We start from the raw sequence: 18,770 nt of genomic DNA, 5'->3' as shown, positions 1-18,770 counted from the left end.
GCCAATTTCGTTTTTCTGTGATCGCCAATTACTTTTGTTTAAATGTTATACTTTATTGAAAGTCCAATTGAGCGCTAAAAATAAAAACAAATAAGTGTCCGCCCGGACCAGGTCAATCCGTTAGGATGTCGATGTTATGAAAAAACCCCTCTGGGATAAAGGGTAAAAAAGGTAAAGGGAGGAGAAATGTGTGGAGCCATAAAAGATGGAGCTAAAGGAAATGTTTAAGCCATTCGAGGAGCTTCTGACCATGTGGGTGAGTAATGGGGATAGCTGTGACATGTTGAAGTTGATCCAGTTCATGTAATATTGAACATATAACTGGCCAGCGTTGGGACCAAGAGAGTGCTAGATTTGAGGATACTGAGGGGCGAGATGGAAGCATATTCAGAAGGAACGACAGAGGATCTGTAATGGTTTTAGGCATATAGAGGCGTTGGTGCATATTGAGGCAAGTAATGGCGTGTTTGCGTGTGAACTTGAGTGTAGGGTGTTTGGGACACGGATGCGGCTTTCCACCAGGTAACCAACCTAGCCTCCACCGTATACATCGACTACGTTCTGCATAGGACATGGGTAACCATAAGATAGGGTCCAAAGATACGGATCTACGGCAACTTGAAAGAAGTTTGTAATGCCCACTTTGTTGGCGCTTTTCTAGAGATTGTTGCAGGAAGCGTTTTTTGGCTGTTTTGAACATGTGCTTATCCAGTTCCTCTCCTGTAGAAGGTAAGCTTTGCCAGAGAGGGGTCTTTGAGAGGAGGAACCATTGGTGTCCACGAATGTGTCGAATGTGTGGTAATAGTCGGCATAACAGTGCATCGTCAGGTAAGCATAAGGACCTGTAAAGGAACTGTGCTTGTAAAATGTGAACTCGATCTGCCATAAGGGGAAGTTTAGCTAGGTGAAGCATCACTTTGGTGGAGGTGTTTCCACGGGCACCATAGATCGTACGGATGCATGTATCTTGCACATCTTCAATGGATTTCAGCTGGGTATTAGTGAAGCGGTTGATTGCCAAGCCATATTCAAGCTGTGGTCGAACTATATGAGCGTAAAATCTGGTTGAAAGGAGCCTAGAGAAGCCAGAGGGATTAATGCCCATTGACTTCAGTACGTTCATCGTGGCTAATGCTTTAGAGGAGTTGCGTCTAATCAATTCATCTGGGTCTAGGTAACCCCCTGGTTTAAATGGTACGCCTAGATAAGCAAAAGAGGTTACTTGTGGCAGGACTTGGTTATAAATGGTATATGGTATAGGTTCTAGCTGATTGTCCAATATGACACATTTGGAGGGGTTCCATCGGTACCCCATTTGTAGGCTATGCTCTTCACACTTACGTAGCAGACCAGTCATAGTCGTACGTTCAGCTATTAGCACCACGTCATCTGCATAGAGTAAGCAGTTTAGGAGCGGTATCGTTTCTAATGGCGACATGTCAGTGGTGATGGCCTGGGATCGTAATTGGGCTGGAAGCTGATTTATGTAGATGGAATAGAGATACGGTGAGAGGATAGAGCCTTGAAGCACGCCTGTTTTCGGGTGAAAACGACGAGAGGTCGTATTAGAGAGAAGGATTTCGATTTGCACATCGTCAAAAAGGCAACGTAACAGGTTGAGCATGGGAGATGAGACGTAACGGCTCAGAGTGTCCCATACGAAACTGCGATTGACTGTGTCATATGCGGACTTGATGTCAAGAAATGCTAAGACAGGCTTGACATGGTAGTGTGTACGCAGTATGTGACTAATTTCTGTGAGGCACAAAGCCTGATCTAATGCGCTGCGGGATTCTCTAAAGCCACCTTGGGCTATATCAAGAGGTGGTCCGTCGGTTTGTAGAATGTGCTGGATGCAGCGTTCCAAGATCTTTCTAAAGATAGTGGTCATACTAATTGGACGGTAATTACCTGGATCTGATGGTGAGCCTTTCTTGTATATGGGTATCACCTGGGCAATGCGCCATGTCTGTGGGACATATGACCAAGCCCAGCACATATGGAAGAGGTGAAAGAGAATAGGTGCTAGCAGATGAGATATTGGTTGGAGCATTTCATTTCGCAGGTGATCGATCCCAGGTGCTTTCTTGACTGGTAGGGAACGGATAGCGAGGTTAATATCGTCCCTGGTGAACGGGCAATCTATTTCAAAAGGTAAAATAGGAGTATCGATTTCGTAAAGTTGGACGTTTTTAAGAAGATCACCTGAGAAAGTAGTTTCCAAGCAGGAAGCCATTATTTCAGCTGCATGCTGTGGGCCCTCTGGAGTGGAGAAAGTGGGTTTCAAAGTTCGGTTCTTGCGAATACGGCTAAGCTTAGATATTGCCTTGGTATATTCTTCAGATGCCATTTGTTTACAGAAAGTGGCCCAAGTTTCTCGGCGAAGTTGGGCGATCAGTCGACGTAGAGTAGCTCTAGCTTCTTGGTGCTTTAGCCAATAATGGAGCTTGTTAAGCCCATATGCTTTTCTCCATTTCCTGTAGCAGAGTTCTCGGTAGTCGTAAGCTTCTTGCAATTTGTCAGTCCAGAAGTCGCGTAATGGATCTGTAGAGTGTGAAACTCTCCCGCAACTGTCATCTAGTGAGGTATATATTGCCTGACAAAGGTCAGCATTGAGCTTTTCTATGTAGTCAACCGCATAATGTCTATTGTTCATATGATAATAATGTTTTTCATGGTATTGCAATAAAGGCTGGGATAACTCCTGAAAACGACGCAAGTATACTTCATGATTGTTGCGGTCCTTGAGTTTTCCTAGATTCCAGATAATCCGTGGGTGCCTTGGGAGTTGTGGAATGCTGGCATTGATTTGAAAGGAAAGAGATACTAATTTATGATTCGAGTCCAATGAAAGATCTTGGCGAATTCTCATGGAGGATCCAGTAAGCTCGGTAGTACTCATAAATAGATCAATAATGCTACTGCCCTGATGGGCCATAAAAGTATATTGTCCATACGCCAACCTTTGATTCCATAGGATGATATTGTTTCTTTGTATCCAGCTTATGATCAGATTGCCTCTGGAGTTCGTTGAGTGGTCCCCTACAATAGATCCCAGTCTAGCATTAAAGTCGCCGCAGATAATAGTCGTATTAGTGTGGCTAGTTGTATGCGGTAAAGAGTTTAAAACTTGATTGACGGTTTGGTTATCCAGATGGGGAGGTAGGTAAAGACAGTGGATTAAGACGTTAGCAATGGTAAAAGACAATTTGTACTGACTTAATGGTGTATCGTCAGTTCTAAAATGATGGACATGATACTTGCAGTCAGGATTCACGAGAAGACTGATTCCTTGACTACCTTTGGTAGCTAGAGGTTGGGTTTTAATACCATATGTATGGTATTGTTTCCAATGCGTTGGATACTTAAGTGGATTTAAGAGCCAGGTTTCCGTAAGGAGGAGAACAGAAGACGATCGAACTATATTAAGGATAGGGCCTATGGCTTGACGAGCTAAACCAGTTGTATTGAAAAGTGAAATTGTAATATTACTCATAGTGATAAGGCATCGTTCATACAGGCCTCATCAGAAGGAAGATCTTGGTTCTTATATTCATCTGTGGTACTCATGTTCTCATCTTCGAAACATAGCGGATCTGACTCTGGTTCGTTGTTACGTCGGTTTGAGGGTAGGTTCTCCTGTAAAGTCTGCTTGCTGATCCATCCTTGGGCGTAAAAATATCTTGCAACAGCAAATTTAACAGGGGTACGTATGAATCTCAGAGCTCGTTCCATACGGTTGCAATGATGCATAAAGGCGAGGTTGGCTCGTTCTTCGTCAGAAGCGTCAGCGTATTGGGGGTCACGAAGGATTTTAGGATCACAAGGATTAAAATCATCTTTCAGCGTTACCTTGAAACGTTGCAGGTGGGAACGAAGTTCGTCGGCATAATCATTGTGCACCAGTAGGGCTACGACATTACGATCAGGGTAGTGAATATCTAGGATACGGTTATTATTGATATCCAATTTACGCAATCGGGAGCGAAGTTGGCCAATGGGTACTCGGGCCTTCGTGGGGAGATAGATGTACTTAAAGCCTTGATTCTCGGAGGGTGGCTGTAATATTCTGGCGGCGGCTTCTTGTCTTTGTTGTCGTCGCTGTTGTCTTTGCTGCATTAGGCTTTCTTTCAATCGACGTACTTGGTCGGGGTTACGCCAAGGTGATGCTGTTGGCGTGGGTTCAGGGATATCAAAGGAGGATTGAGTATTTGTTATTACAGGTGGTGTGGGTTGGTTACTAGTTAATCTTTCGTGGTTAAACTGGTTCTGTAACTGGATAGTTGTGGTACGGAGTTGCTCAATTTCAGATCTGGCGGCTGCAAGCTCTTGCGTAAGGCGCTGGATCATGTTTAGAAGAGATTGTACGTCACCTGATTGACTACCAAGTGAGTCTAGCTGGTGGGTCGGAGTTGTTTGCGAGGGTCTAGAAATTTCGACATTCTCTGTAGGTGAGATCTGTGTCAAAGAAGAAATGCAAGAATGTATAATGGATCTCATAGTTATAGCTCTATAGCTACTACCGCAGCTGGTACAACGGAAAAGAGCTTGCGGGGATTCTGTCTTAGTGTGGCCGTTTCGTCGAAAGAGACCCTGTTTCTCACAGTGAGGGCATTTTAAGACCTTACGGTGTTGTTCGAACTGGGCAATCAATTCAGTAGTTTCCTCTTGGGTAAGGACATTTGATATGCTTGGCGTATTGTTTTGGTTGATAGAGCCAGGTGGCATACTTAGAGACGTTTTATTATCAGTGTTGGTTTTATAAATTAGCGGAAAAAAAAGCTGCCAATTACTTTTTTTGTAACCGCCAATATCCACCAGCCTGACTGTATAAGAAATAGCGACTTCCCAACAAATTCAGAGTCAATTTACAGAACGACTTGGACATGGTAATTCCAGTGATCTATCCATGTAAATGTTGGCTCCTTTTTTGTTTCTAAATATTTTAGCCTATCGTTGTATAGTACAGGACATTGAATATCCATGAAAACTATATGAAGCTTATTGCTATCAGGTAACTATTAAACCAACATTAAATATCTGAAGAGAAAGCCATGATTAAAAATATTTAAATCCTTTAAGAACGATGCTATAATTGCTAAACGGAAATGATAATTCAACTGCTCCTATTTCAAATTTTGATCACGTTATGTTAGCTCATGTTAGGAGAAAGATTATCGTCGAATTGAGCCCTTTTAGAAAGCAATTTCTTTTGACGACATCCAGCAAAAAGACACCAAAGCATTGTATAAGAAACTCTTCGTGTTGCCTTGACTGTGTATGATGTCTATACAGGAAAACAAAGCAATTTGTATTGGATTTGGTGAAACCACCTTTTGAAACCTTTTTATGACTTCTTATCTTACCATCTGCCAGTCTGTATGCTCCATATAGTCTATTTTCTCAAATATACTAAGAGGAAGAAATGAGGAAAGGCAAATATTAAGTATAGAGCGTTATATATATATAATTGAATTAACATTTGCTTTTATAAATAAAAGCAGTAACAATAAAGATGAAGGTGAATGAAGAATAGGAGAGAAAATTGATTAATATAGTGATGATCTCTATTGCTTCTACTTTGCTTTCTGCTCTTCCTTTCTTTTCTATTTATCTATAGCAAATAGCAAATCGGAACATCTAAACTGCTAACTTGTAGTCTCAAATTAATCTTCAATTAACTTAAAATAGTCTCCCTTAATTTCCATTATACTTTATTTTTGACACGAATGGATTCAGCAAAGTCCACGTTTAAACAATTTTAGAAAAAGCATATTGCTTTCATTTTTATTTAGATAATAAGCACTATTTTACAGTTTGAAATCATAGGCACATTCATATACGAAGTAGTTATTCACAGAATAAATTGGATAAAAAAGTCTGGTTCTTTAACGACCGCCATAACCTCCACCGTAGCCGCCGCCATAGCCGCCGCCATAGCCTCGACCATAATTACCACCATAGCCACCGCCGTAACCTCCTCCTCTTCCTCCATAGCCACCACTGTTGCCTTGATTTCCATATCCTCCACCATAATTTCCGCTGTAGCCACCGCCGCGTCTTTGGTTATTTCTGTTTTGATAGCCACCTCGTCGGTCATTGTTATATCCGCGATCGTTAAAATTGTTGTAACCGTTGTCGTAACTGTGTTGACCACCATAACCTCGATTTGAATATCTTTGATTTTGATGTTCTCTGTATTCTTCCATGTGGTTTATTTGAGGTGTCCATCCACGATTATTTTGGTACTTATGACGGTTGTCAATTTTTTCAAATGTAGCAAGTTGCACATCTTCATAACCTAGAGAATTTGCTATCTTGACTCCTTTTAGCAGTTGCGTTGAAAAAACAAAGCTTTCGGGTAACTTTGGCAGTTCATACGTGACACTATAATCACGTTTGTTATTATTATTTTTTTAAAAAAGTCCTTCTTTTTTCTTTACCTGATTGATTTATCATTATTAATATCAGGAAGATCATGATTTGGTAGTGGTGAATAGAAAGTACTGTTGGGAATACACTCAGGGTCTTTATCAATCTCACCAGTTAAGCCATCTGTTAATCTAGCATTTAATATAGCTTTGTCGCTTGATCTCTTTGTATAGACATCACTCAAAAAATTGTATGCTTTGTGTGATTCGCTAACGTATAACACAGCTGGGCCAACTGAATTGCGTTGCACTTCTTCTTCATTCAATTGATCATACACAGTATCCATAGCAGCCAATAGACGTTCAGAGTTAATGAAAGGTAATTTTACGACACCTTGCCATTCCCACTTCTTTCCATCCATGTCTACCTCAAAGTGAGTAGGATAATAATCAATGATAGGCGAGTTTTCGTCTGTCATCAAAGGATGGAATGGTGCAGGAATATGTGATCTACTTGCGGCAGGCAAAACGCCCATAAGCTGTTCAAATGGCCTCAAGGGAGCACTTTTTTCAAATTTGATATCAAACGAATCAATATTGATAAAGTCAGAAGCCATCGGAGCGTAGTAATAAGGGTAATACCATGACCATGAGACACATCCCAAATAATAATACTTGAATACCCAAATAAGGCCTTCACAGTACGATTTCACGATCCTAAAAGCTGTTTAGCAACATCTTTTTTACTTTAATGTAATCACTTACTCTCTAATCTCATCTTTTTCTTCCAAATTCAAGCGGAATTTGGTGCCATAATATCTTTCTTTCCAACCACTTTCCCACAATCTACAAAAAAAAAAGAAACCCTTGATTTAATTTTCAAATCTGGAAAGTTTTGCTAAAACTTACCGAACTTCATCATCAGGTTCCCTTTCACGGGCAGCATCATCTTTTTGCTTCTTTTCATCAGCAACTCTCTTAAGAATAGCTTTACCGGCTTCAACTGGATCAAATGTATCAGGTTCATCTTCAGTGATGCTTGAGTCTTCTTCATTTTCTTCATCATTAGTATCGTCAACTCCAGCTTCTTCGGCAGTTCTCTTTGTTCCTTTTTGTACCATAGGTGGTTCTTGTTCAGATGATTCATTCATTTGGGCTTTTAATGCAGCTGCAGCACTTAAATTGGCTAATCGAAGCTCGGCTCTATTTGCTACCACTTCTCGGTTTGTCATGGCAGCATTGGGGTTGTTTACAGGTGCAGCAGTCATCACAGCAAAGCTGTTATCTTCCCGTGATTTTGCTTCATTTGCACGTCGCTCATTTTCTAGCTTTCTCCTCTTGGCACCTTGAGCACGGCGTTCCTCACCTGTTTATAAGCCCAATTGAGTATAAATTATTTGCAAAGCATTCATCTCTTGTTTACCTGCTTTTCTATCTCTAAAGATAGTATCCTCCATATGGCCCAGTTCTGATACTAAAACTTGCACCCTCTTTAAATCGACATCACCATCCTTAGTCATATATCCTCCCATCATTGGCATACATTTTTTCCACAACAAACTCAGGGTACTAATAGCACCTTCTCTAATCTCCAAAGAGGGTAAATGAGGCAAGAAATCGTTACCAACAAAGAAACACATAAAAACCCAATCATCGATAGCTCTTTCCAGATTCCAAGGAATTCCTGGAATATTAAATTTGAGCGCATATTCAAGATATTCTCTTAATATGTTGACATGAAGGAAAACATAGGGTTTCAAATTGCTGTTATCATCTTTGCTCGGTTCTGCTGCACTGTCTTCTGAGACTAACAAAAAAAAAGTCAGTCTTTTCACATTTTTTCTTTCAATGTCGAACTTACGTGGACATTTGTCAGCCGTATGGCCACGTCTATTACAATTTGTGCAGTTGCTTTTTCTTTTGTTATCGGCAAAAACATCTTCACGAATAATCTTAAAGTGAGGTTCATGTGTACCCAAAGCAAGCATAATCAAATCAGCATCCAGCCCATACATCACATGAGAGGTATTGGGGTCGTGTTCAGAGCGAGATCTTTCTACGCGAATAAACTCCATCACCTTATGCTCACCTTCTCCTGGAACAGTTGCATCAGAAAGAATAACTTTTAACTAATAAGTAGTTTATGAATAAAAGGTGAAATACACACAACAAGTCTTACCTTTTTCCATAAAGGATCGGTGTTTTGCTTAGAAGCTATATGATATCTTAAGCAAGTGGCTAAGTGAGCCATAAAAGGTGTTCCAGGTGTAATGCAGTTACTATCAAAGTGTGATTCCTTTTTCTCCATTTGGTGCTCTTGGCCGATAGCTAAGAAATCATGTAAGTATATATTAAAATGACCAAAAAAGTAGTTTCTACCTGCAAGCTCATAGGCAACTCTTTCGCTAGCATCTCGCTCAATTTGTGCCAATTGAGCAGCACGGAAACGACGGGAACGTTGTTGATTCATTTTGGCACGAGGAGCTACACCATCTAAAAAAGAATGTCAGTACAAAAGATAAATTAAAGCAAAAGAAGGAAACGTTACCAATAGCCATGTACAAGACTTTACGTGGTCGAACAATGTCAACAATTCGATCCAAATAAGTAAAGATCTCAATCATCATTTCATCTTCAGTAGCTGGTGCTGGCTAAAAAAATAAGATCAAGTTGATTAATAAAAACGAATGATCAGTTGACGATTACTTTTTTACCTTGCCCTCAGGATGACAACAAGGGTGAATAATACCGTTCATGTCCAAATACAAATTATCAAATTCCTCATTATTTGGATTGGGTTTGGTTGTATCAACGGGAATGGTCATGCCATTAACTGTCTTTGGTCGTTCTTCAATTGCAGGAGTAACAACTTTAGGAAACTTGTCAGAAAGCCATCTAAGAAAAGATCAATATCAATCTCGAGTTATTGGTGAATAATTAAAGCTTTTTAAATTACCTAAAGAATGCGGGAACTCCCATGATGACTGATCAAATAAAAAAAAGCGGAGGAAAAGGATTTTTAAAGCAGTTTTTTTTTATGGATGAAAATTTTAATTTTTAAACTCATCAGAGTATAAGAACTAAGTGATGCAAATGTATGAAACAGCGAGGAGGCTTTTTTCCGCTTTTCTGAAATTTCGCTAATTTTTTGCCTTATTTGGAAAGCGTTTCAACACCGCAACTAAACATAAGCTACTTTGGAACTACATATACTTTCCATCAAACTCGTCTTATTAGCAAACGCTCACGATGACTTCTACCTCCAAGAGGTCGCAAGGCTTCGAAAACTACTCTATCGAGTGAACAAATCAACCACCTAAATAATCAGTTTGCTTCCGTACGCAGACATCTTGTGTTCCAAAGCTGCAATAAAACGGACTCCTTAAACCGTTATGGTTTAACTGCTGGTAATCCTCCTCAGCCTTGTTTTATCTGCAAGTTCTGCGGTAAAACCTACAATACCCACAACGTGGTTGAACTCGTCGAAAACGCTTCTAAAGCATCATAGAACTCTCCTCCTCTCATGAATGATATGGAAATTTCTCAAGAACCCGTCAGCAACTCCGACATCAACATTAATGCTTCCAAGAGCCAAGTAAATATTGAAGCTTTACTTGACACTATCCAGCAACTTACTGCTGAGTTTCAGCAAGCAAAAGCAGAAATAAAAGAATTTCGCAACCAAATTCCACGACAACCAAATCAACAGGGTGTTACTGATACAGATACTCAATTCCTTTCATTAGGCACCGCCTCCCAAGTAACTGCTCCCTGGCGAGATATAGACCGCCTTAACAAAATTAAACAACCCAAGCAGCTACAAAACCAAAAGCTTCATATCCAGAAGTAAAAGGCAGCTGCCTGCTTCCTACAATCTCCTTCAAATAATCAAGGATCCCAATATCTATTCTTCCAACCAAAGCTCGCGTACCGGTTGGCCAACTGCACAGCTGTTTGCGAAGTTTAGACATCAACAACAGTCGCATTTTGGACAGTAATTACCCCCTACATAATGTTATGGCTCTTCTAGCTCACAGTGATTATGCTCCTGAACTTAAAGAGCGTCTCAAAAAATTCAAGGTATAAGTCAAAGAAGATTTTGATCCATGTGATAGACCAATTCTGAGATATCCTAAATATGAAAACAGCAGCAAAGAGGAGCGTGACAATATGGCTAATATGCATCATTGTAACAGAATGGAACGAGGCCTCACTTATATCCGTCTATCTATTAAATTTGCCGTTGCCAGATACTTCTACGAACAAGGATGGATTTGAAAATCACTTTTCGACGGAATTGTAACATCACACCGCCCGCAATTTGCAGGACCACTATACATTGAAGATGATGATGAAATGGACACTGAGAACTACCTAAACAGATTTTCTGAATTATAATGACGACTATGTCTATTGCCCTGTTCAATGCTACTGATTTACCCAAATAAGCTATCTTCAATTTTGAAACTAACTAAATCTTCTTCAATCCTTTTGATTACTGAAACTTGGTTACTCCCGCCAATCGATACTCTACGACTTGGAAACAATTTCTCGCTTATGGCTAGCCTTCTGGAGATCCAAGTAGTCTTGGTACTATCTTACTTATCAATCCATACAATCCTTTCCTAGTGCAGCACATCCCACATAGTGATCCATTATTAGCTAAGTATAATTTATCTTTTACTATCTCCAAACTTTTGATCCATTATCTCTACTTACCTCCCTCTTTATCGCATACTGAAGTCTCAAGTTTCCTAGACAAGCTACCATTAGAGACTCCTAATACTACATCAACTATCATCTGGCAATTTGAATGCAAGAATGGGAGTGTATACAGGTGATACTCTTCTTACATACCGCGGACGCATACTTCACAACTGGACACAATCACACAACATGGTGATATGGAATGAGCGCTTAAAATATGGATGTCCTACGTATATGACCTATAGCGGAAATAGTATTATTGATTATTTCATTAGTACGATGGAGCTTGCATGCCCAAAATCTAGTGATAAGGGAAGACCTCTCATCAGACTCTAATCATAAATTTATGATTTTCTCATGTCAAATCTCTACCGCCAATAGCTGCTCTCTTCCTCCAAAGAGAGTCCTTTGGGATCTGGGTAAACTAAAAAGATAAAAAAAAAGGGGGGGCTAAATATCAAAGCATCTTCCACAATCTTACGAAGGGATTAACTCCTTACTCTCTACCTTCCTTTAATGACAGTATTGCAGCGCTTAGCTCGGCTAAGCCATCTTTCAGAGTGGGATTATTGCTGTCAGAATAAACAAATTGAAGCGTCTCATTTTGAATTCCAAATTATCCGACCGTCTTCATTTAGGTTAAAAAACTGCAGCATAAAAAAAATTAAAAAGCTGTAGCAAGACTACTTTTTGATTCTTTGCTTGCTGCGTGACAAAAGGATTTCAATGATTAGCATGTCGCAATTTCAATTTTTAATTCTATGGTAAAATAATGATAATAAAAGAATGGAATAAATAAATGAAAATAATGTAAAAGCAAGAAATACATCGTTTTCATTTCATCCTATCTTTGCTATTTTTCTGTTTTTTTGCTGGGGTTTTTTTTTACAAAAAGCTGTAATATAAGGAAGGGTTTTAGTCAAATTCTTGCTAATGTTCTTGTCAGGGCTACTGAAATGTTGTTTTCTTTAGAATATATATTAAAGAAATCATTAGAATGATATACTTTCCTACTTTTCCAGCTGCGTTAAGAAAGTCAAAGTACGCAATTATCTAATAACATTGCTAATGAGCAATTACTGCCTTCATATTTAGATTGATAACTTTCTTTTTCTGCATAAAAGAGAAAGACATGCTTCATAATTCCTGTAAGCTAAATTACATACCCTCTAACAATTAATTCATATTCGCATTCTTTTTATTTTATCAAATTTCAATACGCTCAGCTCATTTGGCTTTATAATAAGCATATATATCAAATATTTGCTTTAGTCTTTTTCCACAGAAAACATTCTTTAATTTCGTTCTATAAAGTTTTGTGAGGAAACCATAAATTCTAAATGTGCTACTATGTTGATGACAACAAAAAATCAAAACAATATACGCCCTAAAAGATACTGGTTTTATGGACTTCAATTATAATGAAAGGAGCTACGTTTTATGAGTAAAAAGGAGATTCAGAAGCAGAAGATAATTGAAGATATAAAATTGTCCAATATTTCCTTATTTAAATGCATTTATTGTATGAAAATACACTTGCAAGAATTTTTATTTGTTTTATGCAGTTGAATTCTTTCTATTTACATAACAAAAGCCAAAGAATTATCGTCACAGCACGTGAAATTTAATCAAGTAAAGTTTATAGTTTAATTCATTCACTGAATACTCTGGCAACAAATATTTCAATACAGCTTTATTTGCTTTAGAAAACTACAATACTATGCGCAATAGGGTTATGCTTCATACGGGATTTCGTTGCTCACTTGTCTGCTAATGGTGAATTAAAAATACCTTTTGTATTCTAAATAAGTTTTCCTTCTTCTTTTGTTTAGGAACTGCAAGGACATTCTCCCTTCATGTTGCACGCATAACTGAATTATCCTTTCAAATTTGGTCTTTATAGATAAAAAAACAAAGTGGGTACATGCTGATCCTTATTAGCTTGAAAATTTTGTATTTTAAATTAACAGTGGTCATTATTCTAAATTGTGCCTATTCTTTTTGCTCGTTTACCGTACCGATATTATGCATTCTATTTGTACTCAAGTAACGGCGATATATCAGGTATAAGAGACCCTTTAATTAAGACTTAATTGTGCAACCTGAGTGACGCGATTAAGGAGAACAAAAAGGGTTAATTGCCTTTTTTTCGTTTTCCTTTTTATTTTTGTATGGATTCACTACAGTTTGACTTGGCTAGTCATCCTGTAAAGGATACAATTAAATTATTAACATCACTTTTAGAAAAGATTACAAATGGCAATGACCAACTTCACTCAGATGCTGGACAACTCGACCCTTCTTCATATACCTGCTTTCACGCCCGTTCTGTTCCAAATATATCAATTCATGCTTACTTTACTCGTATTTTAAAATATTGTCCTTGTGCCAATGAATGTCTGATTGCTTTGTTGGTTTACTTTGACCGAATGAACCAAGCAAAACCCTCACGTCGTATTCCTCCACTCCATGTTGATTCGTATAGTATACACCGACTGATCATCACTGGTTTGATGATCTCAAGCAAATTATATTCTGACGTATTTTTTACAAATACGAGATACGCTAAAGTAAGTGTGTTTTATATTTAGTACGGCGGGAAAAAAAAATTAAGGCTCTTTATGAAAGGTGGGAGGATTGACGGTTACCGAATTAAATGCATTGGAGCTAGAATTTTTATATTTAAACGACTATGATTTATTTGTAACGATTGATGAACTTCAAGAATATGGAAACAAGCTATTGGTACATTGGCATTATATGAAATCAACTCAAAAGAATGAAGAGGTCACAAAACCGTTTGGTAGACTTAGTGTAAATAGCAATGACAATTTGGCTTTATCACCTGTTGCTGTAAATAATAATTCAACTGAAGATCATTGGGCTTGCAAAAAAGTCCCGGCTTTGTGTCGAGATAATGTACGAACAAAGAAAAGAGTACATTAACGTAGGATCCCCCAAATATTAATTTAAAACATGATACCTTTTCTTTCTTTTAATAACTTACCAAACTGGCACTTCCTTTTTATTACTAAATTTTGTTTTTCTTTTTGTAATTTGAATTTTATCAAAAGTTAAAATAATTATGTTATGTCATTATTTATGTGTCGATTATTCAAAGATTTTACTATAAATCAAACTGAAATAATCGCTCATCCAGGCCATCTGTTTATAAAAAATTGTTTATTTTAAAATAAAAAAAGAAAATAAAAAGAATTATAAGAGAAGAATAGAAAAATATTATTGAAATGTGTATTATATCGGTTTCTTTGAGACAAAGGACGAGAGCTATAAAAGTGACAATAGACTGCGTTGAATAATAGGAATAAAGCTTGCATATGTGATAAATAAGAGTACACTTTTTTATTAATACAATTCGTAATCTAAATACTAGAATCATATCCATATTGTGCAGACAATACACGTAGTTTGTCTTTGAGTGAATCCAAACTAAGATAAGTACCCTTCAAATGACGATCTCCACTTGTAGGATCAAACGCTGTGCGACCATGCAAGACACGTCTATTAGCAAACATGACAAGCTCACCTGGTTGAAGCGTTAATTGATACCGAAGCGAATCATCCTCAATGAAATCAGCAAATCGTTGGAAGGCTTGATAGAATTTTTTAGATTCGGTCGGTGTCAAATCATCCAAGGGGCCCTGAAATTGAGGGGCATAATTCACATGGCTGCTCCACGCTAATCCACTGTGTTGTTCATCATCTACAATAGTAGGTCGTTTATAGTACATATGGTGACCGTTGTTTACATAGTGGAAGGTGACTGGTGTAGATTTGAGTATTTTGTAATCTTCAGTATATTGAGACTTGAGTAACTCAACTGCACGAAATGAATCTACAAAAATACTTGCTCCACCTGTAACACTATTTTTTAAATTGTGTAACAATTGGACGCCTGGAGGACTATCCATGTACCTACAAAAAATAAATTAGTAACTGAAAAAATGTGGCTTCATTTTTTTTTTAATTATTTACATGAGATCCATGTGAAATCCAAGATAAAGACTGGTATAGGCAATATTGATTGATTTTGCAACATTTTTTACATCAAAATCTCGACCATAAAAGGTCTCTTGGACAGGACCAATACGTTCAGCCACTTGAGTCACCGCTTCATCTGTAGTAGGCACTCCATTTAAAAACACAAGACCCTTATTATACAAACGCTGAACGACCTTATGAAGCCCTTGATCTGTGTTCATGTAATCATTATAAGATACCCAATCCAGTTGATATTCATCTCGATTCCAAGTCTGTGGAGTAATATCATTGAATCTAAACTTTTCAGCAGATTTACTAGATTGATATGTTCGCAAGAAGTCAAGACTATATTGGCTTGTGTGTTGTGTGTCCTGACCGTGACGAAGGGGTTGATCCCATGTTATTTCTGCCTTGTCTCCTACAATATTGACGTTGGTGGGCTTTATCTCCAGAGGTATATCAGCAGATGAATGAAGCTTTTGGCGGCTCGAAGGGTGTAAGCATTTTGGACAGGAACAGTTATCTCTTAACCAAAGGTAACTGTACTTGCTTTCGACTTGGCCCCATTTGACATGCAGAGCATCTGGTTCACAGCGAGTAGTGATCTTTTCTGCAGTTGTAAAACATCGAGAGCGAACCAAATTTGTGTGAGAAAAAGGTTGAAGAAGTTTCTTAGAAGCTATTCTATGCATATTAAAGAAAAGATGAAGGAGAAAAGGCGCGGGAAGGTTTCTCGAGATTGTTTTGTAATATGAATTACTGTTTGAATTCAGATCGTCTTAATTCAGACAAAATTAAATTAAATTTCAGACGATTTATGAAGCAAATTGAAGGTAGATTTTGGGTTTAAATAAAAGATACTTTTAGACACAATATGTGCTCTTATGGCTAGAAGATAGCATGTAGTAGATTTATATTTTCAATAATTACTAAAAATATAAATAAAGATACATGTAAACAATACTAGGATTCACACTACTTTTTCATCTTGACGATTGATTAATATTTTTTTAAGAAATTTAAAAATCAACATTATCATTTAAAGATGAATATCTGATTTGTTCAAAAACTGTTTTTTTTTCTTGTCCAAATCTCATTTACTACAAGTACACATGTTTAGAAAAGTAGGAAAGCAACGTTTTTACTAATACAAATACATAAGCTACCAATCATCCTGCTTACGTATTCAAGAACTTATACGAGACAATCTTAATCGATTGCCCATACGTTTTGATTATAGAGTGATAGAAATTGAATAACAAAAGTATAATGATAAATAAAATTAAGGATTAGTATATTACATCCATCTCTTTGATGCTACTGTTTGCTCAGTGGTTACCGTCGATCTTATTTTCAATTTTCCTTGATTAATTTATAATACTTTTAGATTGGGTTCTATAGATTAGCCTATGGATATTTTTAATATAGTAATAATATAACTACATAGCACAGAAGTAGCTAAGCCAAGTATAGATGGCTATGATTATTCAGAATAAGCTGATAACTTAGATAGATACATTATTCGAGTAGTAAACATACTGAGCAATTTAGAATACATGATATAGTGAGCTCAACACATTAAGTTTTTCCAATAAAACCATTTCACAGGTATTAACTTTTGATTGCCACTGTAGCTTACTATTGTTTGCCTAATGCTTGTATTCTTTTTTATTTTTATTTTTATTTTATTTAGCATGAAAAGGATGAAGGTCGCTTAAAAATACTTTAACAATAGAAAAATGCTAATAAGTAAATTTACGAGTTATACAACATGGCAAACACCAACAAATCAATGCAGACAATTGTCCTGAACCACTCGAAACAAAAAAAAATTGCTAAGGCTTATCTTGTTTCTTTGCAACCTAACATTTAGAATAATAAAAATAAAAGCCAGAAAGTTACTTCTTTAACTAATATGGCAATCATGTTATTCAATTGATGCACTAAGATTTAGTTTTATTATTTTCATGAAAAAAAATACGCATTATGGTTCTTTTAGAACAGGAAAATGAAGAAAACATTCAATCCAGCCTCTGTCAATATTTAATTTCTTCTATTTTGTGCCTTAATAAATGTTTCTGATAATTTAGATGGTTGACCTCCCTCTTCATTTATCATTTCTTCATCTACCAAAAAAAATTAAAGTCAATACCAAGCCTATTTTGCGTATTTTCTCTTATTTACTCATTTCTTGCATTTGCTTCATCATTTTTGGCATAAACATAAGCATCAAGCCGCTCACTCCCATCATTAAAAACATCTTATTTCCAAGCATACTCGTCAAATCAAATCCTTGTCTTTGCTAAATGACTGTTAATCAATCGCTCAGATTAATCACATTGTACTTACAATAAAATAGTCAGCTTCAGTTTTTGCTTGTATTTCAAAAGGATAGCCAATCATATTTCCAAATTGATTCCAATCGCGACCTAATGCTGTATAAGCTGCCCATACCTTTTCATCCTCTTTAATATCTACACGAATCTATTACACCAAATTTAGATCTTTTTTGCTTCTAACTTACGAAAAAAATTACCTTGGGAAACACATACTTAACGCTTTGCACTTCTAATAAGTAAGATCCAGGCTGAACATTATGGCTATGCATGTATTTATTAGTGGTCATTCATAAAATGATGAAAATAATTACAAAGTAAACTGTCCATCTGATTTAATACGTGTTACATGCTGAGCACCATTGAGAGCTACACGAGCAGTTGTATAATCAAGATTGGACAAATCTGTAAAGCAAACTTAATTAAAATAGAAAAAGCAAAAACGCTATGTATAAATGTACCCGTAATGACAACATTTGGTATAATTTTTCCTTCGAGATTTACAGCAGCTACAATACAAGTAAACAAGCTAAAAGAATATATATGAATAGGCTATAATCAGAAGTTTGACTGATCTTATTTTTACCTTGCAAATAGAAAATATAATAAATTCATTTGATGAAAAAAAGCACCAAAAAAATATACAACAAAATACAACACTGCAAATAATACCGAATTTCAAGAGCTTGAAATCAGTGATTTCAAGACCGCTATTTTTCAAAACTTAATAAATCACTCAAAAGCATAGATTTGTACTGAAAATGAAGCATAAGCTAAGAATTATACATGTAATTGGTTTACAGCTTTAAAAGAAGCTATTATATATAAAAAACAAAAGTTTACGCCAAAGATGAGCATACTAAAAAGGCAAACTCATTTTGCTAAGCTATATGCTTAGGCGAAATATCATCATTGTATTTTGAAGCCAGTATTACTTTCTGTGCCTTATTTTTTTTTGTATCTATTTCATGGCATTGAGTCCCCTTCATGTTTCAGGTAAAAAGTGTAAAGAGTAAAATCATTCAAGTAGGTATGTGCAGGATTAAAAGGCTTATTTTCATGGATCCATATATTAAAGCTGTAAGCTAAGGAAATACTTAAGGTTTTGTTCATTAAATGTATGTTGTTTCTATAATAGCTTGCTCTTTATAGCTGTGTATTATCTTCTGATCTGCTTCTGTTTATACTTTTATGGTATTTTCGTGAGTAGCTTTACTGCTATTAAAACAAACTTTACTCATCCTTATATCTAGGAAGTGCCTTGCAAAATTACTATTGGATTTATTGGGTCTATATTGCTAAGATGAAGCTTAAATGTAAGTAATGCTCTCATATAACGCTCTACAAAATGTTT

General features: G+C 36.8%; 7 protein-coding genes across 7 annotated transcripts; 3 read left to right on the top strand and 4 right to left on the bottom strand.

The window, feature by feature from the left end:
* Window positions 1-211: 211 nt before the first annotated feature.
* On the bottom strand, window positions 212-4,728 carry RO3G_06775 (uncharacterized protein; the record flags this gene model as incomplete). Its single annotated transcript, XM_067661365.1, has 3 exons — window positions 212-1,200; window positions 1,342-3,453; window positions 3,519-4,728. 3 exons carry the CDS (start codon window positions 4,726-4,728, stop codon window positions 212-214), a joined length of 4,311 nt encoding a protein of 1,436 aa, XP_067517466.1.
* Window positions 4,729-5,888: 1,160 nt separating this feature from the next.
* Window positions 5,889-9,350, bottom strand: RO3G_06774 (uncharacterized protein; the record flags this gene model as incomplete). The annotated part of the gene is made up of 11 exons (XM_067661364.1): window positions 5,889-6,387; window positions 6,444-7,088; window positions 7,137-7,217; window positions 7,281-7,737; window positions 7,795-8,178; window positions 8,233-8,500; window positions 8,551-8,699; window positions 8,751-8,864; window positions 8,920-9,022; window positions 9,086-9,266; window positions 9,328-9,350. The coding sequence occupies 11 exons, from the start codon at window positions 9,348-9,350 to the stop codon at window positions 5,889-5,891; spliced, it is 2,904 nt and encodes a 967-aa protein (XP_067517465.1).
* Window positions 9,351-9,620: 270 nt separating this feature from the next.
* RO3G_06773 (uncharacterized protein) lies at window positions 9,621-9,879 on the top strand (the record flags this gene model as incomplete). The annotated part of the gene is made up of 2 exons (XM_067661363.1): window positions 9,621-9,670; window positions 9,735-9,879. 2 exons carry the CDS (start codon window positions 9,621-9,623, stop codon window positions 9,877-9,879), a joined length of 195 nt encoding a protein of 64 aa, XP_067517464.1.
* Window positions 9,880-11,295: 1,416 nt separating this feature from the next.
* On the top strand, window positions 11,296-11,662 carry RO3G_06772 (uncharacterized protein; the record flags this gene model as incomplete). Its single annotated transcript, XM_067661362.1, has 3 exons — window positions 11,296-11,308; window positions 11,354-11,497; window positions 11,610-11,662. The coding sequence occupies 3 exons, from the start codon at window positions 11,296-11,298 to the stop codon at window positions 11,660-11,662; spliced, it is 210 nt and encodes a 69-aa protein (XP_067517463.1).
* A 1,587-nt stretch (window positions 11,663-13,249) lies between these two features.
* RO3G_06771 (uncharacterized protein) lies at window positions 13,250-14,161 on the top strand (the record flags this gene model as incomplete). Its single annotated transcript, XM_067661361.1, has 3 exons — window positions 13,250-13,648; window positions 13,707-14,015; window positions 14,153-14,161. The coding sequence occupies 3 exons, from the start codon at window positions 13,250-13,252 to the stop codon at window positions 14,159-14,161; spliced, it is 717 nt and encodes a 238-aa protein (XP_067517462.1).
* Window positions 14,162-14,461: 300 nt separating this feature from the next.
* RO3G_06770 (uncharacterized protein) lies at window positions 14,462-15,772 on the bottom strand (the record flags this gene model as incomplete). The annotated part of the gene is made up of 2 exons (XM_067661360.1): window positions 14,462-15,014; window positions 15,075-15,772. The coding sequence occupies 2 exons, from the start codon at window positions 15,770-15,772 to the stop codon at window positions 14,462-14,464; spliced, it is 1,251 nt and encodes a 416-aa protein (XP_067517461.1).
* Window positions 15,773-17,123: 1,351 nt separating this feature from the next.
* On the bottom strand, window positions 17,124-18,031 carry RO3G_06769 (uncharacterized protein; the record flags this gene model as incomplete). Its single annotated transcript, XM_067661359.1, has 7 exons — window positions 17,124-17,206; window positions 17,265-17,382; window positions 17,430-17,564; window positions 17,617-17,680; window positions 17,731-17,821; window positions 17,878-17,945; window positions 18,003-18,031. 7 exons carry the CDS (start codon window positions 18,029-18,031, stop codon window positions 17,124-17,126), a joined length of 588 nt encoding a protein of 195 aa, XP_067517460.1.
* Window positions 18,032-18,770: the final 739 nt, after the last annotated feature.

Source organism: Rhizopus delemar, genomic scaffold (assembly GCF_000149305.1).
Source record: "Rhizopus delemar RA 99-880 supercont3.5 genomic scaffold, whole genome shotgun sequence".
In the NCBI taxonomy this organism is placed as follows: domain Eukaryota; kingdom Fungi; phylum Mucoromycota; class Mucoromycetes; order Mucorales; family Rhizopodaceae; genus Rhizopus; species Rhizopus delemar.
This window is presented reverse-complemented; position numbering and strand designations above follow the sequence as displayed.